Source organism: Onychostruthus taczanowskii, unplaced genomic scaffold, assembly GCF_017590055.1.
Source record: "Onychostruthus taczanowskii isolate IOZ18803 unplaced genomic scaffold, ASM1759005v1 scaffold30, whole genome shotgun sequence".
NCBI lineage: Eukaryota > Metazoa > Chordata > Aves > Passeriformes > Passeridae > Onychostruthus > Onychostruthus taczanowskii.
The window spans coordinates 4,264,192-4,273,939 of NW_024500350.1; the positions used below are offsets into that span (position 1 = coordinate 4,264,192).

At 44.0% G+C, this 9,748-nt stretch overlaps 1 protein-coding gene across 1 annotated transcript in view; it reads left to right on the forward strand.

The window, feature by feature from the left end:
• HLF (HLF transcription factor, PAR bZIP family member) overlaps positions 1-9,548 on the forward strand; it is a 35,692-nt gene extending 26,144 nt beyond the window's left edge. Inside the window, exons 3-4 of the mRNA XM_041409181.1 lie at positions 2,319-2,539; positions 5,405-9,548. Of these exons, the coding sequence (XP_041265115.1) occupies positions 2,319-2,539; positions 5,405-5,620 (437 nt within the window). The 3' untranslated portion in view covers positions 5,621-9,548. The remainder of the gene's footprint in view (positions 1-2,318; positions 2,540-5,404) is intronic.
• Positions 9,549-9,748: the final 200 nt, after the last annotated feature.

The window sequence follows — 9,748 nt, forward strand, 5'->3', positions numbered from 1 at the left end:
AGACCGCTGTGGAGGTGCATCACTCTTTGTTTTGCTCTTGTATTGCTAAGATGCAATGCCTCAATTTTTTGTGTCTAAAAGGAGTGGTTTTGCCCTGTTTTTAGGGTGATATTGTAAAATTTCTTGAGGCCAGTGACTGCAGAGCTCATGTAATTGTGTAATATGGCATGCTATAGATAAATGATAATATGCAAACTGATCCTGTATATAAAGAACTTCAGCAATATTTAAATACAGGCTCTCACATGGGACAATTAGAAAGCTGGGCCAGATTTCACAATCCATTTTACTTTTAGAAACACCCTGCAGGCTCTCCAGAAATATTATAAAAGTACTCAGAGCTCATGCCTTGCTTCATTTTTATCACTATTACAGAATGTGCACCATTTGTAGGTGCATACATCTGTTTATTTGTCTGCACTAAGGATTACCTGGCTGCTGCAGAGCAGGCACTCACCCAAGGAGCTTTTCCTGTGTTTCATCCTTCAGATGAGGCCGTGGCAGCCCATCCATCTGTAGCGATGGATGCCGGGCGCGCGTCCCTTGACGGGAGGTGACACCGGCCGGGGAGGCGACACCGGCCGGGGAGGTGACACCGGCCGGGGAGGTGACTCAAGCCCGCTCACCGCCGTCTCCAGGAGGGATGGATGAGGCTTGTGAGAAGCCGTGCGGGCCGAGCCTCCCGCGGCGTTCCCGGTGATCCCGGAGCGCTGCGCCGGGAACGCGCGCCCGGCACCGCGGGCGGGCCGGGGAAATGCCGCCGGCACCGCCAGTTCCCGGCTGTATTAACGGGCTAACAGCTGGAAAGGCCGCGTTCCTAGCCCCGAGAGCGGGGAGAAGCCGCTGGCACCGCCAGTTCCCGGCTGCACGGACGAGGGGCCGCGGGCAGCGGCGCGTTTCCAGCGGCGCGTCCCGAGCCGGGCCGGCAGCGCTCCGCAGCGGCACAGAGCGTGCAGCAGCATCCTTTCCTCTCGCTCCCTCTCCTGCAGCCGCATCTCTATTTTGATAACTTTGATCCTCCTTTTCTCCTCTCCCCGGCCCTCACCGGCCTTTCCTGGAAGCTGATTTTATCAGCTCTAAAATAGGAGTTACAAAAGCTCTCCCTTAGCAAGCCCTGCGCAGTGCAATTCCCCTGGTGCCTTCTCCGTGCGGTTCCCATATTGTTAAAATAAAAACTACATTGTTAATGCTGGCCTTGGAATTAGAAATGGCGTGTAATGTTTACTGTTTTACACCCTAAATATTGCAGATATGGGCACAAGTAAGGAAATATTACACAGCCACAGGATGTTTTTGTAGTTGTCATGAAAGCCGTCATATCGCTAAAGTCAAAATGAATTAGCAAATAGCCAAAATGATAAAAGAATATCTGCTTCAATCAGAAGGCCTCCCTCTGAAGTCTGTGCGGCTTCTACTTCTGAGGCATGTGAAAACTTCTGAAAATTCTGCCCCCGGGGATAGTCCATGTTTAGGCAGCTGACTTCAGGATCCTATTTTTGGAGCCTTTGGTTGAGATTTTAAATTGGATTTTTAGTGGGAATGGTGCCCAAATTGGTGCTGTAGGATCTTGAAGGCTTTATCTAAAATCAAAAAGAGAAAAATGGGAGATACAGCACTCATTTTCTGGGGATACGCTCCTTTTTATTAGATTTTGTATACCATAAAAGCGAAATGCAGCATCGATAAGTTTCTTCTTCATTTTTGCACTGCATCTTTAAGGAATCATTGTAGTCTTTCATGTCACTGGTTTCCTTCACTGTCTTTTAGAATATCCCTACTAGGATTTCATAAAGAATAAATAGCAGTCTCCTTGGAGTACTTCAGCACAGCTGAAAGTACCCTTTCATAAGGTGCTATTCATGGCAAGTACAATACATTTTTTGATTGTAAAATAAACATACTCTCAGAGGTATAACTGTGAGGGGTTACAGTGTGCTGATAGATCTGAACTAAATGACAGTGCTTATGATCTGTTCCTGAGGATGGGATCCTAATGAAGTGGTACAGGTTGGAGCAATACATCTTCTGCCTGCAGTCCAGTGCAATTCAGCGTTGGATTCAGTGATGTTACGTTGGAGTCCAAGATTAGCAACCAGAGTTAGGCACAGATTCTGAATATAAAGGCCATGAGCATGTCTGGGTCAGAATTCTGCACCTTGCAGAATGGACAATCTAATATTTAGTAAGCACAGATACCAAATCTGAAGGGAAAGCTGAAAGAACTATTGCTTGTAAAATATGTAGAGATCTTCTAAAAACCTTTGCTACAATTAACATATTTTTTCTAACCCAGCTGTATTTATCCTGTATTTCTGCAGGTCAGATCTTGCCAGCAAACCGGAACACCCCAAGCCCCATTGATCCTGAGACTATCCAAGTTCCTGTTGGCTACGAACCTGACCCTGCAGATCTTGCTCTGTCCAGCATTCCTGGCCAGGAGATGTTCGATCCTCGCAAGCGCAAGTTCTCCGAAGAGGAGCTGAAACCCCAGCCCATGATTAAGAAAGCTCGCAAAGTCTTCATCCCGGATGACCTGAAGGTAATTTGGAACTGGTGACGAGGTGATTTCTACAGGGTCTCTGACAGTTGCTCACTGAGGTACAGATTTGGAGCATGAATCTGTTTTGTCATGTAAGGTAAATCTTTCCATGTAAATCTGACTTTGCTGTAGAATAAAACTGTTCAGGGTTCTGGATGAGACTGAAGGGAGGATGTCCCTTATTAGTTATGCAACAGTTGAAATTCATGAGCTCAGTATTCATTTCCTTTGTATGCCAGAAACTTCCTGCTTGACCTTGGACAAGCTTGCTTTGTCCCATATTTCCCACTTATGAAACAGCCTGATCATGTTTCCTTTTTCTTCATTCTGTCTCTATTCATATTTCCTTTTTCTTCATCCTCTGTCTATTCAGCACAGGCTGTGAATCCTTCAAGGAGAATGGAGGACCCTGATGACATACTGAAGTATATTGTGTCTTATTCAGAAATTGCTGTGGTTCTGTGTTTAATAATGAATGAGAACGCTATAGTAAAATCTATTTCACTAATATATATTCACTAATCCAGGTGAAAGAATCTAGACAAGTGGTAGGAAAACAGAAGAAAACAGAATTTTTCTGCTGAGAGGTGTGTTTTAATACAATATGTAAAATACAATACTGCCTCAAATTTTAGAAGAAAGAATCTGTGCCATTCACTGCTTCTGAGATGTGAAGAGCAAAGTGCATGAAGATAGCAGGAAAATTGATCAACTGATCCAGGTTATCAAACACTCTGAGTATCATTTGCAAAGTTGTTTTCCCAGTATGTGCTTTCCAAGAGGATCTCTTTTATCAGAGGCAGTCAGGGCGGAATTTCATTCTGCTGTTGCTACTGCCCCCAAGAGACACAGCCTGAGAGCCTGTTGGAGTCAGTGGGAATCCCTGGCTGCATGTGCAGGGAGCCTGGGATGCCATGTGTTTGCACCAGATTGATAGCATTAGGGAAAGAAGCTATTTTTATCCCTAAGCATGCTGTGGTGCAAGTGGAAAGCACAGAAATCACAATTGCAGTAGTGCTCAGGTTGCTGTCACTCAGCTTTCCTTTGCAAAGACTTGCCTGCACCTTGTTGCTTACCCGGGCAAGTTCTACTGCCTGTGATGCCCTGTTGGGTTGCAGTGCCCGAGGGAGAGGTGTTTGCTGCAGGAATGGGTCTCCTAGGTACCCTTATTCATCAAAGCAAGCTTTTGGCAAAGGTCCTGTTGGCCAGAGGTGGAGCCAAGCAGTGCAGCACAGGAGTGAAGCAGGAGCTCAGGGTCTCTCATTCCCTCAGGATTGTCCCATCACTTGCCCTTGACTCGTTTCAGAGCGCTTGACCCAAGTGCTGCTCCTGCCCTGGCATGTGGAGCAGCCTCTGGGTTTTGGGGGAGGGTAAGCAGATTAGACCAGTCAATCGTCTCTGGGCTGCATGTGATTTGGAAATGCCAGCCTTACCTCTTTCAGGACTGGATTAAGGGATTTGCCATAGCAATTTGTTAAAATAAAGAGGGATGAAGCCTAGGTGGCACACTAATAAATTGCTTAAAGCTGATTTTTATGGAGTGAATTGAGATGGGAAATTATAAACAAGATTTGGGTCATAGCTTTTTGCTGCATGCTTGTTTTTTCGGAGGATTTGGGGGGGCCCATCTACGTTCAATTGAAGAGCCATTTAGAGATAATGCTGGCTCCAGATCAGCATTCCTGCACACTTTGTTGAGCCAAACTGATAGAAAGCAGTTCAAGAGCCCTCCTGCCAGCAGTTGTTTTGCTCCTGGTTTTCCTTTTCAGCAGCAGAAGGTGCAGAGCAGTAGGATTGGGCTGGCCAGAAGGACCCAGGAGTGCTGGATGTTTGCTCAGTCCAGCATGGGAGCAGCTGGGTGCCCTGTGCTGGTCCTTGGGAGCTGCACAGGGAAATGGAAGCATGTTAAGATGAAGAAAGAGGGAGTTTGAGCTCTGTGACTTGGCCAGGCAGAGTTTGAGGGTTGAGTGGCTGCATCACTCATACTCTGCAGGGGACGGAATTGCACTTTTCATGAGAGATTCTACCTGCTTTGTATCTCCTGAGTTATTCCAAAGTTCTAGAACTTAATTCAGTTATGAAGCAACATGGAAAGTGCCATTTTGCTGAAGGCCACTTCATTGGAAGAGTAGAAAAATCAGGTGAAATTCAGTAGTTGCTTCGAGTCTTTGATACACCAATGCAGTAAGGTGATCTAGAGGCAAGTCTTCAGGGATAACACTTTGGGAATGTGTTAGCTTATGAAACCTCAGGGAGTAGTAGACCTATTTCTGTCCAGTGTGGTTTTTTTTTCCCCAGCCAAAGCCTATTGCACTAATCTCCGTGGTTGGTCCCAGAGCAGCCATCACTGCTGTGCCAAAGCGTCCTCTTGTAGCGACAGTGATGCAGACAGGAACATTTTGGGGCCCTGTAGAGTGCTTTGAACATTAAAAAAGAGCAGAGCAGTAGATGAAATGGGTGATAGCAACACAGAGAGTGAACCAGGTGTTGGCTGGGAGCGCTGAGCAGGGCCAGAGTAGCTGGTGCTGCTGGCAGCCACTGTTCGGGGTGAGTCATGGCACATGAAGGTGGATGTGCTAACTAGGTCAGCCTAGATGGGAGATGGATTGTACCTCCGGAGCATTGCTTCACTTCTCCTTGGAGGAATTCCCTGTCAGGAGGATGAGGGGGTTAGTGTAAACATTTTGACAGAAACAAGGGCGGATTGTGCCGTGCCAAGCTGTAGCTCCAGCCCCGCCGTGCCGCGGGTGACACCGGAGCCACCCGCAGCCCGGAGGCGGCCACCGGGAGCAGCTCCTGGTGGGCAGCTCCGCTTCTACCACAATGTAACACCTTCGTCTGCCTCTCTGTGTGTCTCATGAGCAGGATGACAAATACTGGGCCAGGCGCAGAAAGAACAACATGGCAGCGAAGCGCTCGCGGGACGCGCGGCGGCTGAAGGAGAACCAGATCGCCATCCGCGCCTCCTTCCTGGAGAAGGAGAACTCGGCCCTGCGCCAGGAGGTGGCCGACCTGCGGAAAGAGCTGGGCAAGTGCAAGAACGTCCTGGCCAAGTACGAAGCTCGGCACGGCCCCCTGTAAATCTGAGGCAGGGGAGGTGGGGTGTTTCGGGTTGTTTTTTCTTTGTTCTTTTCTTTTTTTCTTTTTTTTTTCTTTGTCGCGGGTTGGCATTTGACTAGATGGACAATGTGTTTCCTGTTTGATAGCACCACACCCAAACCAACCTTTCTGTCTTCAGCACTTTACCAGAAGCAGAAACAAAACTGACTTAACGTTGGTTTTTTGTTGTTTTTTTTTTTTTTCCTTTTTGATTGCGTGTACGTGTCCCTGCGTATGTGTGTGCACACATCTGTGCCCAGGTCTGTGTCTGTGGGTGTGCATGTGCGTGGCTGTGGGTGTGCGTGTGCATCTCAGCACTTCCCATTTTTATCAGCCCTCTTCAAAGGGTGCCACATTTTTACCTGGACTGTTGAGAACCGCCATAGTAAGCTTTTTATTATATATATTATTTTTTTTTCCTTCAGTGCTGCTTCAGAGTAGGGGTTTTATGTTCTCGTAATCAGTTCCATCCTCCTGATTTACTTGGAAAGATCCCAGCATAAATTACAAAAAAAAAAGGAAAAAAAAAAAAGAAAAAAAGAAAAAAAAGGTAGATCTCAGTTTTTTTCGAGAGTAACAAGCTATCGTTTTAAGTCTGTCTAATCAGAAAAGTTAACATGCTAATAAAGTGCACAAATAATTATTTAGTACTACACTGCAGAACTATTAATTTATAGATCGCTTTTGTTGTATTTTTAAGTTTTGGTAATAACTGTCTTCAGATTTAAAAGTGCTGTTAGACTGAGTTTAGCTATACTCATGATAGATCCCATAATGGCTTCTCTGTAGCTACTAAGGTTCCTTTTGTCCCCACGGACCCCAGGTAGGTAGGTAGGAGTTGTTGGTAGAGCACAGAGTGTGTACCTTGCACTGCCTGCACCTGAAGCAATAATCCTGCGTGCATGCTGCCCGCATGTTCCCGGAGGACGTGGGATGGTTCCCTACCCAACAGCAGTCTCAATGTCTTTAACAAGGAGCTCCAAAAAGTCCCAGACACGTTCCCATGAGCATGCTGGCTGTGTCCCTGCCGTGGGGGAGCGCATGTGTAAGGAGCAGGATCATTAGTTGGAAGTGAGAACAAAATTAAATAGCATCAATCAGATCTGATGTTGAAATCAGAGGGGCTTTTCTGTTTTCAGTTAGTTACTCCATTTTGTGATTAAAAGTTGAATAAATACCTAAATTCAGTTGTTTTTTTCCCATGTTTTGTAATATATTTTCTGTGGATTATATCTTGCTGTTTAAAAAAAAAAAATCACTTTTATTCAGTTAGAAGAAGTCACTGGTTTGCAAAGCCCATTTTTTCCTAGTGATTGTTGTTTTTGAGTGTGACATGAACTGATGGTTCTGAACTTCATTGTTTTAAACTCTCTGCTTTTGAACATGTATGTTCTAATATAAAGTGGACTTCTGAAAAATGAATGTAAGAGACACTGGTGTATTTCAGAAGGGGATGGTGTTGTCATATACTGTGGTTAATCCAATCAATCTAAGTGTTTACTCTAGACCAAAAGGATAGATATTATAAAATGTATAAAGTTTATACAGAATAATTATAGTATGTTCGTTTTGTACAGTATTTTTCAAGTACAAATACTGACAATGTATTTTGAAAGACATATATATAGCAAAAAGAAAAAGCTATTCCATGTTTAAAATATATAGCAAAGATATATATTCTCCATTATTGTATAGAAAGGAAGTGCTTAGGGGTTTGTTGGTTGTTGTTTTCTTCTTTTTTTTTTTTTTTAATCCATAATTTTAAGCCTGGCACACTGGCATGTTCTGTGCTTTAAATTAAATTTTTATGGAAGTAATATGGCTTTCCAGGATTTTCCGTATTACTGAAAAAGAGAGACTTTTTTATTTTGCATCAGAAACACATAAAGAAACTGTTTAACAGGGACAAAGCACAACATGGATTTTAGTCAACTATTGATTGGACATTACAACAGTTTGTAATGGCAGAAAAATAATATATAATACAAAACCACTCATCATAATTTCCAATCTGCTGCTGCTGCTAGAATGTTTCCAGCTGATTTTATTTTTGTTATAACCAGCTCAGATCCTGTACACAGCTCTGTGTACTGCCTACAGTTAGTAACGTGAGGAAAATATGGTGCTACGTCTTGCTCACAGTTTTCTAAGCGTTCTGACATTATTTTCAAATGAAAAGGTTGTTCATTCCATTAAGTCATAATTCTTGCTTCAGGAGATGGCTGCAAAGAAGTCAGCATTTTGGTCAGCATTAAAAACACCCTTGCATGGATGGCATTTCTCCAGTATTTTCACAAACATACCTGGCTTCTTGTGTCCCGTAAGGTGCAGTGCTTGCCCGTTACCATTTGTTCAGCAAATTGAGTTTCCATGTGCTGCAGAAGGTCTGAAGTGCAGGGAGTTATTCCCTAAATGGTGACAGAAGGCACTGCAAGAGCCAGGAGGGTCTGGCACAGTTGGGGTCTCTGCTGCAGCCCCTTGGTTTTCCCTCTGGGAGAAGCAGGGCTGGGAGCTGCTGTGGACACACCTTTAACACAGCAAATTGCAGCACTCTGATCACCCTAAAAGGGGAATTTTGAGGGGACCCAAGAGCAAGGTGAGGCCATTGGTGCCACTGCTAGGGCGGGTTGTGACCACAAAACTTTGTGTAACGTGAAAAAGGCAGCTTGGAAAAGAAAAAAAAAGAATTATTTTGTTTCCTTGGGCAGGGAAGGGGTGGGAAGTGATTGAAAACTGGATATCAGGTTTATTGAGGCAAGGCCACAGAGGAGCACAGAGGTTCCTGGTTCTTGGCCAGCAGTCCCAGAGCCACTTTGGTGCCTCCTTGTCCCATCCTGGCCCTGGAATGTCACAAGCCTTTCTTCTGGGCCGGGGACTTCCTGAGGGGCCTGTGGGACTTGGGCTCTCCCCACTTCCCGTGGGACTTGGGCACTCTGGCTGCTCTGAAAACCTCACCCAGGGAGAAAAGAAAAAAAAAAAAGGTAGAATGTGTGGGCTTAAAACTTGGAAAATCCCCAAGTTCATTCTCCAGGTTGTCTCCCTAAATTAACAATGAAAATAGATAAATGGAAGTTCAGCTCATTTTCAGTTCCCAAGGATGGCTCAGCTGGGCTCATCACACCTCTGATGGCTTTGTTGCTCATGAAGGAGCTTTTAGGTATAAGAAATTGTAATTTTATAAAAATAGAAATATATATATTTGCAGAATTATTACTAGCTTATCTAAATAATTCACTGACCTCTATTACACTGTAAGCATTGGTAAAATGCTTGTCTTTTCTTTCATTTTTTGCTGAACCTTAGAAGTGGATTTTTTCTTTTTACAAAAGAATGCCCTCTAGCAGTCAGTGGGACTGGAGATGGATTTGTGCATCTGAGCACCTTGGGGCTCTCCGTGGGAAAGCTCATGACAGAGGAGGGGGTATTTCTTTTTCTGTTTTGAGTGGTGCTGAAGTCACCCAACCAAGCACCGTGGAAATAAGTTCTGACTTGAATCCACAAAAGCAAGAAATTCAGATTGCAGGGGAGGAGCCGGAGCAAGCACCAGGGATGGGATCAGTTCAGACCCCTCTCATTTGAATATCTTGCCTCTGTGGGTTTGTAATACCCCCAGCTATTGCTTTAAAATTATTTTTGCAGGTAATTTTACAATAGAGATGTGCAGTTTATTTTTATTTTTTTTGACTTTTTTTTTATGTGAAGAAAAAAAATTATATTAAAACTTACGTGTGATCAACCATCGTATTTCTGGCAACACCACAAGACAGAATTAAATACAAGTTTAACAAATAGATCAAATTATCTGTATGACAAGAAATGGTTTGCATCCTGTATGCTGTTCAGCCCAAATCTTTTTTTTTTTTTTGTCTGTTATTCTTAATGTTTAATAAACTTTTAAATTTTTCTTCTCTCAGCTGTGTGCTTGTTTTGGTGTGTCAGGGCATGGGGCTTTTGAGGGGGCAAATATCCCCCAGCCTTCCCAGCTGCCACCAGGGTTGGGTATAACCACAGCAAATGTGTCTTTACATGGGATGAAATAATTCAAATTATACTATAATTAGTGCTATTTACTATTTTAACAAAAATATATTTTATATATATGTGTAAAAG